At 36.9% G+C, this 12,203-nt stretch overlaps 1 protein-coding gene across 1 annotated transcript in view; it reads right to left on the bottom strand.

Annotated features, from left to right (window-relative positions):
• The window catches only part of MRC1 (mannose receptor, C type 1), a 97,271-nt gene that overhangs the window by 2,791 nt on the left and 82,277 nt on the right, over positions 1-12,203 (bottom strand). The window contains exons 23-28 of the mRNA XM_011976583.1: positions 11,005-11,107; positions 7,060-7,292; positions 4,353-4,518; positions 3,486-3,635; positions 1,303-1,416; positions 605-769 (exon numbers count right to left, since the gene is read on the bottom strand). Of these exons, the coding sequence (XP_011831973.1) occupies positions 605-769; positions 1,303-1,416; positions 3,486-3,635; positions 4,353-4,518; positions 7,060-7,292; positions 11,005-11,107 (931 nt within the window). The remainder of the gene's footprint in view (positions 1-604; positions 770-1,302; positions 1,417-3,485; positions 3,636-4,352; positions 4,519-7,059; positions 7,293-11,004; positions 11,108-12,203) is intronic.

Below are 12,203 nucleotides of genomic sequence, written 5' to 3'. Positions count from 1 at the left end.
AAAAAAAAAAAAAAAAAAAAAAAAAAAAACCAACAACTCTACTATCTAATCAGTAATTTATTGGGAGGGATATTATGCGACATGGCATGGCAACGAAATAATTTTAAATTCCAGATAGAGGCACCTTGTGAGCACTCAACACTATCAATTCCCCGGTCCCGTTCCTTTCATGGTCTCGCTTTCCATCTTAAAAGGAGACTGAATTAGTCTGACATGACTCATTCCACAATCAATTCTGATCCCTCTCCAGAACCTTGGTCTCCTCTGGTTTGGGCTGGTACTGGCTTTACCACCTTTTCCCTCAAGCAGTAAGGCTTTGCAGATGAGCTCTCCTGACTGTTTTCAGCTTGGCAAATCCTTCAGATATCCCATTACAAATGCATTGATAAGCAAAAATCATTACAACAGTTAAGCAGACAGAGAGTGTCTCTCAATCACGCAGAGTTGCAAACAGTAATGAACTGCAATGGCAGAATGGATTTTTCACGGATGAGAAGAGAGAGCTTGCAATGGCCTCATAATCGCATTATGATTCCATACCTGATATCTTACCATTTGAAAGAAATGGCAGTGATTTGCACCATGCAATGAACTTCTTACTTACTTTTTGGTCTTTTACAAATATATCCTTTGTAGGAAGAACAGTGAATATTACTCCAAAACCCAGAAGACGCATGTAAAGCTACACAATCGTTTCGTTCACCGGAGGGATCTCCTGTGTTCCAGTTGACAAAGGAGACCGGACTATTATTTATCCACAGCCACATTCCTGATCATCAGATAAAACGAATAAAGACAAAAGTTAAATATAACCCGTCTTAAAATAAGTTCAGCCAATTTATGCAAATTTCTAAGCATATTCTTTTATACTAGAATCAACAGTCATTTATAACCAGACTTAACAGGCGAGACTATAATGACTAATTATTACAGGGAAGGAAACCAAAAAGAATAGGTTTACTATATAGCTTTGGTTAAAAATGTATTTCTAATTAGTACAAATATTTATACTTATCCTTTCCTTAGCATTTTTTTCCTGGCCCCATGAAAACATAGAAAATGCTTTTCAAAGCTTCTGAAACTATCTCAGCTACAAAAGACATTTTTTAATTAGCAACTTTGAGGATAGCATGATATGAAAGTCATTTTAAGTTTCAGTTCTTAAATAAAAATATGAGTTTGAATTTTCAAATTCTTCATGAATTAATCATTTTTAAGGCAACACATTTTGGAAACGAAATCTTGTTTTACATACAACATTTTACAATATTTGTGATTAAATAAGCATGCTGCAAACATTACCTTCAACATTTCTGAACAATCCTATCCAAAAATTGGTTTTACTTTTAAGTGGCTCAACCCGATACGACAGAAAACTGGATTCTGCAGCACTTTCAATGGAAACCAGAGAGGAACCTGGAAAGCATAAAAGGATAAATGCAATAGCTGCACATTTAAGTAGCTGAAAATATTTTTGTAAACAGCACTGCTATTAAGAGCAACAAAAATCAGTCTAACATCTGCACTTAAGGGGAACAATTTCAAAGGGCAGATGTTTGTCTTCTCAGAATTTTAGTTTTCATTCTGAAATATGTTTTTAAGCATCATTAGCATCATTTGAGTACAAGCACTGAACTAGTTCCTGCAGGATATTCAAAGATTAGTAGGATGTAGAATATGTTTTACAAAAGTTATGGTTCAGTGGCCAGTAATAAGAGTACGAAGAAATATTATAGAAGGGGAATTAAGTGTCATATGCTATGGACATGTCAAATATTCATTCTTGGTGAAGCAGCTAAAAGGGAGGATAGAGGAAACAGAATTTCAGTAGACAGAAGAACAGGATTTCAAGTAAAAAGGATAGAAAATAATTCCAGGAAAAAGAGGTGATAAGAGGAAAGACAAAGAGGAAGGGAAGCATCAGGAACAGAGAGAACTTGGTTTGACTGGAGTGTGGCACCAATCTGGTCCATCGGCCCCCCACCCCACAAAAAAAAAAAAAATGGGTTAGGTCTCATTACAGAAGGCTGGAGATTGGTATTAAGGGCAATGTGGTGATAAAGAACACTTAGTTTTTTTTCAGGCAGCTGAATGATGCAATAACCCATCGTCTTGCTTTGATTGGTCCTATACGTAACAGTTAGATTCTCCACTTAAGAATGGTCCTATATTAGTTATTATTAGAATCCAGCTGTTGTGTACAGGACCAGTCAAAGCAAGGAGATAAAACAGGAAGACCAGAGATGGCTATGGAGGTGACAACCCACATTACATTGTGAACATTAAATTTTAGAGTAAAAATCTCTAGCTTTTTAATAATAACTAATATCTTTTAAGCGTTTCATGCCGAACATTTTGCTTTGGACTTTACAAGCATTAACCCATTAAATTTTTACAATCACTTCGTTAAATAGGTACCATCTTTGCCCCATTTTATAGATAAGGAAACTAAAGCACAGAGGATGAGTAATCTGCCAAGATCCTAGCACTAGCAGAGGGAAGCTCATGCTATGACCCAGGCTTTCTGAACCTTGAGGGTCCGCACCTAACCATATGCCTATATCCTGTATTACGGAGTTCTGCATTGTCGCCTTGTTTTCACTGCATGATTACACAATCCATTATTAAATATATTTCACAAACATTAGCCATTTCAAAATATTTGTGACTCACATTTTGAGAATGAGAATGAGAAGCATTCATTTTATTTACCAGAAAAGAGTCACCTAAAATGGAAAACAAAGTTCCTACATTTTTTTTCAAAAAAATACTTAGTGATATGAAGAATAACTTTTTTTAATTACAAAAGTTCAAAGATGGCATCAGGTGGCATCATGAGAAATGTTGACTTTCGAAAGAACCCGGAGGAAATGAGGCTGTAACCTGTGCATATCACTGTTGGATGAAGGACTCTTGAGTGAGGCCTTAAAAACATGAAGTAAAAAGAATTCAGTAAAATATTTAATGGGATTTAACTAAGTGACTTTTAAATGTACCCTAAAAATAAACTTTATTTGACATTTTTTACTTCGGGGGAAAAATCATTCATCTTTGTAGTGTCTATTTGAGTTTTGTTTTATTTGTCTTCACAAAACAATAACTAAATAGAAATACTTTTCTATTAATGGTAAAACAAAATGGTTCCTGGGCACTCGTAAAACTTCAGCTTATCAGTGATAAGAGGTGAGTACAATGCTTGGAATAACTGAGAATGAGAATCCTAACAATTTAGAACATGAAGTCTGAAAGGAAGAAACCATTTAGAACATGCTGTTCTCTACCTGAATTCTCTAAATTCTCTAAAATTTGAGGCTACAAACTTAGAGATCACATTTGGGAAGCATGATATTGGCCATTCTGTTATAAAATGCATCATTAAAAGTATAAACAGGTATTTTTACATTCTTCGTATATTTCATGTATGGTGTCAGTGGAGCCCAGAATAGATGGTTACAGAGCTTTCCTTCAGGAAATGTGGCACTCACCCATTCGAAGACATTCCAGAGAAGCTTGGCCCCAGTTTCTTGTATATGAGGACTCAATATAGTAACAGTGACCATGGAAAGGAATCCAGGCCGTGTGATCTGACTCCGGACATCTGCCAGGCAGTTGTGGGGGTTCAGTAGCAGGGATTTCTGTTAATAAAAACACATTTTAAATAAAGCAAAACCTGAAGTTCCTGTAGTATGTAGCATCATATATTAGCAGCTACAACAATTAATCATTGATCATTATTTTTTAAAAAAAATCTTCCAATGATTATCATTCGGATCACCATATTTATTACTGGGTTTCTTTTTATCAATTTTTCCACTTTGAATATATGTCAATAGAATGTGCTACGGTATAGTGGCAGTCAGTTACACTCATCGTTAAGACAACACATCCACAGATACCTACAAAGATAAATGTTTTAAAAGTCACCACAAAGTAATTTGTAAAGTGACTTCCGTTTTTTAAGTCCCTGTTTTCCTTTTCCGGGATCCTAATTCCTATAACCCTTTCTTAGCTATTAGTAGCACCTGGGATATAACTACATGCTATATTTAGAATTCTAGTATGGTGTCCATCATTGACTGTAGGAATCTACATGTATTCTGATAAAATTCCTTTGATATAGATGTGTTGTCAATATCAAATGTAAGCAAAATTTCCTGGGGAAATGTTCATCTCCATTATTTTGATCTACGTATATTGGTTTATAAAGATAGTCTTTTGTTAAGTGAGGCAGTATGTTTTATATTATTCTTAGCTATCCAAGATACATTACTGTTTAATAATACCAACAGTGGTAAGTAGTAGCTTATTCAGAAAATTTCAGATCCCCTGATTGTTTTTATATATTCAATTACCATCTGATCTTTTGCAGAGAAAGTAAAAACTTTCATTGCAATATGCTGTCTTCCAGTAGCCATCGAGATCCAGATAAACACATGCTGATTTCAATTTAGGCTCATCAGCAGCCCAGTTAGTGTACCTCACCCTCCACTTATCAGTCCAGGTGTACTGACTATCAGTCTGCAACAACAAAAACAAGCATGAACACGCAGCATTGCTTCACTTAGAAAACACTAAAAGAACCAATCCAAGAATACAAAGTATATTTAAGACTGTGATTTGACATAGAACCTGGAACATTTGAGAATAAAAAGAACACTATAAATCATTTCTGTCCACTCAAATTCAGTAAATGCAGCATTTCTTAGAAACAGTTATTTCTTAGAGATCCCCAGGAATACATCCTTGGAAGTAATTTCAAAAAATACTGACAAAAAAATATATATCTCTTATTCCATGAAACTCTCTTTGTTTGCAGGTTTTCAGGGCAAAAGAAAAGTTTTATCTTCACAACGAATAAGATAGTTCTTATATGATTACTGAAATTATAATAAAAATTAAGTAATTTTCATTAAATTCATGGTCCCCTGAGAGAAACACTAATCTCTTCATATCTTCTCGTTATTCTGCTGTTGAAACAGCACCAATGGTAAATGGCTTAGCTAAGGTCATATGGGTATGGAAGAGAGAAGCCTTGGTCTCTTGATGTCTAGTGAGGCAGTCTTTCAGCTATATTCTAGTGAGGTGGTCTTTCAGCTATATGACATCATATATATATGATGTAAAAAGTCAATCGTTTTAGTCTACTTGCACAGTCTCTTTCTTTCTGTCTGTCTTTTTCTTCCTTCCTTTCTTCTTTCTTTCTTCTCCTTTTTTAAAATTTTTTTTCAGAGAAGTCTCACTCTTGTCCCCCAGGCTTGAGTGCAATGGCTCGATCTAGGCTCACTGCAACCTCCACCTCCCGGGTTCAAATGATTCTCCTGCCTCTGCCTCCCAAGTAGCTGGGATTAAGGGGTCTGCCACTAAACCTGGCTGATTTTTGTATTTTTTAGTAGAGACGGGTTTTCACCATGTTGGCCAGGCTGGTCTCGAACTCCTGAACTCAGGGGATCCGCCTGCCTCGGCCTCCCAAAGTGCTGGGATTACAGGCGTGAGCCACTGTGCCCAGCCTGCACAGTCCATTTCTTATTAAATTTAGTGAAACAAATTTATGATCACATACAAAATATTGATAAACATCAAACATATTATTTATCAATAATACCCTTTTAATAGTCTAATAGAGATTTTACAGGTATTGTCTAAGAATAGATGATAGATAACATTAATCAGAGGTAGCTGAATTTTTCAAAGATTCTAGCAATTATCACCCTTTTGACTGCATTTTTTAATTTACCAAGCCAATTGCCAAAAATCCAGTGACAAAAATTAGAAGTATGTGTTATCTCAAATTAGAATTTTGTAGTATTATACCATGTTTAATCAAATAATGCTTGTATAATCATTAACTCTATAGACATAAGGAAGGCAACACTGTTGTAGTGATAAATATTGCTATAATGAAAAACTATTTAATCTTTCAAAAAATAAAAGCTCACTTTAAACTCATAAGAGAATTGTGAACATGTCTGTGAGAAGAAAACAAATGACTTATCAAATGACTTAATTATAAAAAACTTAGTCAACAGGGACATAAAATGTCTTGCCTAAGTTTAATCACAGAAATCATTCTGGAACTACTTACTTTTAAATATACACTTCCCTACTTAGGAGATACTCATTGTATAAATTGCAAATTTCTCTCTCTGCATCATGGCCTTGGAAGCTCTATAACATCTCACACTCATCTACTCTCCACTTTATCTCCTATTTTTTTTCCCCCTTCTTGATATTCCTTCCTGATGTTCTACCATCCTAGACTGTATCTATAAACTTTGACTTTTTCTGACGAACCTTCTTGGTCCTCCCCACTAGCCCAACTGGTTCCTTTTCTCTCTTCTCATGACACTTTCTATATGCCTCTCTTTGATACGTCTTATATCTTAATTGCTGACCGTCATATCTACTTCTACTAGGAAGCTTGCTGGTTGGCTAGCTAGAAGGATGAATAGAGGGAGGATAGATGGATGACCAGGCATCAGAGACAACTCGTTTTAGGAATAATTTGGCAACTCTGTCAGCATTCTTAGTTTTGTGCTTCATCCCTAGTTTTGTCCAAACTTTGTCTATTATGGAATACAAGGAACGGACTGCAATGAAATATTTCTCACAAATGGATGGGAGCTCCACAACCTCAGAACCTACAACAAGTCTAGAATGTCTTGCCACAAAAAATAAAAAGTGTCCCCATCACTGGCAACTATGTCCCTAACCTGCTTTCTTAATTCTCATGCCATAGTTACAGTCATAACCTTGGAAGCAATAAGTGAATAAATTAAACTGTTGAGATTTCTAATATAATTTTTATAGACTAATGCAATAGGAGAGTTAACATTCATCAGATAATTCTTACTTTGATTTCTGACACACATCACCAGCTTGCCAGATTCTTAAAGGCATCACGTCCCTGAAAGATTGGATCTTGTTGACGTTAGTATCATTCACGTGGCCTAGCACAGTCTCTTACACATGACGAGTATTCAACAGAACAAACAGAAAGAGAATCATATTCAACCATAATTTACTGATCATGTCAAGTTGCACATATTTCCAGCATCTTACCAAGTTACTGTTCAGGGCAATCCACACACGTTCATTAGATGTTTCCATCTGCAGCCACGCAAATGCATTACTGTAGGGATCCAGAATGCTAGCTATAAGGGAATTGTGAAGCTTGCAGTATATCTCCGCTTCATGCCATTGAAATTTTTGTCTCATGAGTGAATAGCTGCTTTTGCCATATTTAATAAAGCCATCTGTTTGAATTGTTGCTGGAGGATTAGTCAAGGAAGGATCTAGATAAAAACATTATTTTCATTAGCATTATCAATAAACAGTAATTGAGCCCTATCAGTAATGACAAGTGGATCTCATCTATCAAAAAATAAGCAAAATAGCATAACTTCAAACATTTAGCTATTAGAATGTTTATTATTGGCTATAAATGTTATTAGCTATTTTATAAGCCATTTCACACTAGAAAACAAACATTTTTTCATCAGTATCCCTGATCAAATTAAATTAATTCCAAACTATATTTAGAATATTAAGGCAAATATATGATCAAGTTTCTAAACTAACAAACAAAACATATGACAAATTCAATCCAATCTAGTATCTTGATGAAAGAAATGCCGTAGTTTAATCCCACAAATTAAAGAACATAGATGACTGTGTCATTGTTAATCTTTATTTTTCCATGTAGGTTAAAAGTCAAGGTCAAGAAAAGTCTTTCTCTTCCTCCCTCATTTTTTCTACTTGATCCATGAGTTTGTATCTGTTTGACTTCACTTTTGAGTAATGCACCTTCGGGTGACGGGTTTAGGTTCAGGAATGAAGCCATACACAAATCCCTGGCTTGTTTAACCTTGATCTCAGGATCAAGCTTTACTCTTGATGATTTTCTATGCCCTTCGCCTAGGGGTAAAGCCTCCCATAATCTTATCCAAACTGGCCTAGGGGTTAGAGCCCCTACAAGACAAATCGCTTCAGCTTTCTGATCTTTTGTCTTCAAGCTCCTAGCATGTGTTTCTAATCACTGCATTGTGCCCCCTGAACTCTGAGCCACTTCATGTCAAGACCCCCAAAAGAGCTTGTTTCTGCCTGTCTTAACTGATGCCTTAGAAGTCAGCAAATAACAGCCAGAGGATGAAATCTGACGTGTTGTCTGTCTTTGTATCCTATGAGCTACAAAAGTTTTTAAATGGTTGGGGATAGAGGCGAATCAAAGAAGAATATATTTCATGACGTGTAAATATTACATGAAATTCAAATTTGTGTCCATAAATAAAGTCTTACTGGAACACGGCCACATTCATTCGTTTATGTATTGCCTATGACCATCTGTGACCACAGCAGAGTTGAGTATTTGCAGTAGAGACTGTATGTCCTGCAGAACCTAAAATATTTGAATCTGGTTCTTTTCTCTGGTCTAGGGATCTAGATATTCTGGCTTACCAGTGTGCATCCTGGCCAATTCTCCAACGTGTCCCATTTTATGCCTCATGACCTGCCATTGGCCTTGTCCTGCACTACAGAAGTGCCAACTTCTATGTTTCATTTCATTTCATTTTATTTTATTTTAGAGTCAGGGTCTTGTTCTATTACCCAGGCTGATCTTGAACTCCCGGCCTCAAGCAACCCTCCTGCCTCAGCCTCTCAAAGTGCTAGAATTACAGGCATGAGCCACCACACTTGGTGATAATTTATAGTTTATAAAAGTTTATATGCTACCTTTTTTCACTTTAATACTGTGAATCTTTCCTTAAGTCATTAAAAATTTGCAAGCAATTTTTATTTGTGGCAACATATTCTGTCATGTATGTGTATAAGGAAAAGAAAGAGAAGATTTTTAAATAAGTGTGTGAATCACCATTCACTTCTGGAAGGAGTGTCCCCTCTTGGCCCAAAGAACAGAGGCAAAGATGGTATGCTTTGGTATTACTGGTGACCTAAGATTCTGGTGCTATAGAGTGTAGTATAGAGAGAAAAATGACATGCACTGGGATGGCTTTTGGATTAAGAAAAGGTTAGGATTTCTGGAGTACTTCTCAACCATCTGAAAATATCTTAGATGGTTTTCAATTATTGTCATGAGTTGACATTACTTCCCTGATTTCCCAAATAGTATAGAAAAATTCATTAGGTCTGGGAGAATAAGGACCTTCCAACTCAAACCCATCCTTTAAGAACTCTACTCAGGATGACAGCAACCCTCCCCACCTTCAACCCTCTTGTCTAATCTATTTTTAAATTTCTGACCCTTTTGTGTAGCTATGAGGTAGGAGGCAGGACTCGCTCCAGACCAGATTGAAGACTGACCGAAACCTCTCCATAAGGCACACCCACCACTGCTGTGGCAGCCCTCAGAAGTTAACATTCCTTTTCCAAAAATTTGGATGTAATTAAAAGTGGGTATAAATATGAGTGCAGAACTTACTGCCTATGGCATAAGCTCTGCCCCACGAGAAGCAGTATGTCTGCTGCTGCTGTGCACTGTTTCTTTAATAAAAGTTGTCAACACCACCAGCTCGCCCTTAAATTCCTTCCTGAGTGAAGCCAAGAACCCTTCCGGGCTACGCCCCAATTTTGGGGCTCACCTGCCCTGTCAACTAGGCATTTTTATTCTAGTTTCTCTAGAAACGAAAATGTATTTAAACACCATCTTAATTGACAGCAGATGTCTGCATATTGTGTTATTTTCATTTAACCATATTCTGGCTTTCTAAGATGAAAAAAGAAACTCAGATCATATATCCACATGTTTAAGGCACACAAAATACAGGACAAATAATGAGGCATATAGGATGCTTTATGCCAAAAGTTCTCAAATTACCTGAATTAAACGGAAGTATTCCTATTCTGACATTTTTAAAAGGTACAGGCAAGCAAATATCCCAAATTTCTAATAGAAAGTTTTAGTGACAGGTTCAGTCTGCCCAAAACTGTCTGGTTAAAAAAAAAAAAAAAAAAAAGAAAGCAGATTCCTGAATTAAGTACAGAAAATATCACCCTTTTTGTCTGTCACAGGCTTCCATGGATTAAAGCAACAATCAAACTTGTTGCTATGGAAGGGAATGATCATATATTTTATTTGTTTGTTTTTGTTTTTATTTTATTTTTGTGAGACAGGGTCTCACTCTGTCACCCAGACTGGAGTGAGTAGCATGATCATGGTTCACTGTAGTCTCAGCCTCTCTGGCTCAAGTGATCCTCTCACCTCAGCCTCCCAAGTAGCTGGGACTACAGGCACAAGTCACCACACCTGTAGTCCCAGCTAGAAAAGGAAAATAATTTTGTAAAAGTACAAAATAATTTTTGTATTTTTTGTAGAAATAGGATTTCACTGGGTTACCCAGGCTGGTCTCAAACGCGGGGGCTCAAGCAATCCACCCACCTCAGTCTTCAAAAGTGCTGGGATTACAGGCATGAGTCACAGTGCCCAGCCATGATTATATATTTTAAAGTACATTTAAAAACATAGCTCTTCATCAGGACAAATAGCTAATGCATGTGGGGCTAGGTGATAGGTTGATAGGTGCAGCAAACCACCATGGCACATGTACACCTATACAACAAACCTGCATGCTCCGTACATATATCCCGGTACTTAAAATAAAATAAAATAAAATAAAATAAAATAAAATAAAATAAGTGAGGTTGGGCACAGTGGCTTACTCCTGTAACAGCACTTTGGGAGGCCGAGGCAGGTAGATCACCTGAGGTCAGGAGTTCAAGACGAGCCTGGGCAACATGGAAAACCCCATTTCTACAAAAAAATACAAAAATTAGCCAGGCGTGGTGGTGCATGCCTGTAATCCCAGCTACAAAGCAGAAGAATTGCTTGAACCCAGGAGGCGGAAGTTGCAGTGATCTGAGTTCATGCCACTGTACTTCAGCCTGGGCAACAGAGCGAGACTCTGTCTCAAAAAAAAAAAACAAAAAGAAAAAAAAAGTGAAAAAAAAACCCCAGCTCCTTCAGGAAGGTGAGGTTTTGGTAGAACTTACCAGATCGTGTCTGGCATATGTAGCCTCGTTTACCGTCACAGGTATCATCCATCCATTTTCCGGCTTCGTTTGATGCACCTCCAATAATAACAACACAGTCAGCCTGTATATTTATGGAGAATGAAAAAGAAAACAATCATGAATCAATGACTATTGAAATCAATTCATTAATATGCAAAAAATCTTCCATTATCCCTGATTTCCAAATTTGAAGATTGTCCTAATTTAAAATATGCTGAATCCATCATTACTTTCTACCCAAATGTGCCTACTATGCATATCCTCCGCATTTGAACTCTCACTATATGAATTGAAAACCCAACCGATTTGGATAAATTTTGGAGACAGGCCTTAGAAATTTTGCTATCAGACCTTTTATTAATCACTTTCAAAACTTAGAAACCAAAGAAACTAGGAGAACACAGTATTTTCTCCATACACACTACCAGTATCCAAACGCAAAAGTAGGTAACATCTTTTTAAAGGGAAATGAGCACAATCTATATATTTCATTGCTAAATTTATAAAAGTATTATTACAGATTCATAGTATGTGACTGGTATAGGCAGAAAGTTTCACATCTTGTTTATAATCTTACAGGGGAGTATGCCAGGACTGGAACAATATTGTACTTGTTTGGTTGTGAATGTGTTTGCCATTCCAAATCCTTCTTTCCTTTAAGTACTAAATATATCTCAGATTTTTGTTTTTTGGTTTTTTTTTCCCTGAAATGCCATTATTTCCATCTAATCCTCATATCTGGTCCTGTTGGAGTAGAGGTGAGAGAAACACATGCTGCCTGCCCCATTTCAATATACAATCTGAACTTTAATTTGAAATATGGTATTTTGCTCATGTAAAGTAAGAGAAGGCCAGGCGCAGTGGCTCACAACTGTAATCCCAGCACTTTGAGAGGCCAAGGCGAGAAGATCGCGTGAGCCTGGGAGTTTGAGATCAGCCTGGGCAATATAGGGAGACCTCAACTCTACAAAAATTAAACAAAATTAGCTGGGCATGGTGGTGCATGTCTGTAGTCTCAGCTACTCAGGAGACTGAGGTGGGAGGATCACTTGAGCCTGGGAGGTTGAGGCTGCCGTGAACTATGTCCATACCACTGCACTCCAGCCTTGCTGAGAGAGCAAGACCTTGGGAGGGAGGGGAGGAAGGAAGGAAGGAAGGAAGGAAGGAAGGAAGGAAGG

This window comes from Mandrillus leucophaeus, unplaced genomic scaffold, assembly GCF_000951045.1.
Source record: "Mandrillus leucophaeus isolate KB7577 unplaced genomic scaffold, Mleu.le_1.0 Scaffold1018, whole genome shotgun sequence".
NCBI lineage: Eukaryota > Metazoa > Chordata > Mammalia > Primates > Cercopithecidae > Mandrillus > Mandrillus leucophaeus.
The sequence above is the reverse complement of the archived record's forward strand: the minus strand, read 5'-3'. Positions and strand labels throughout refer to the sequence as shown.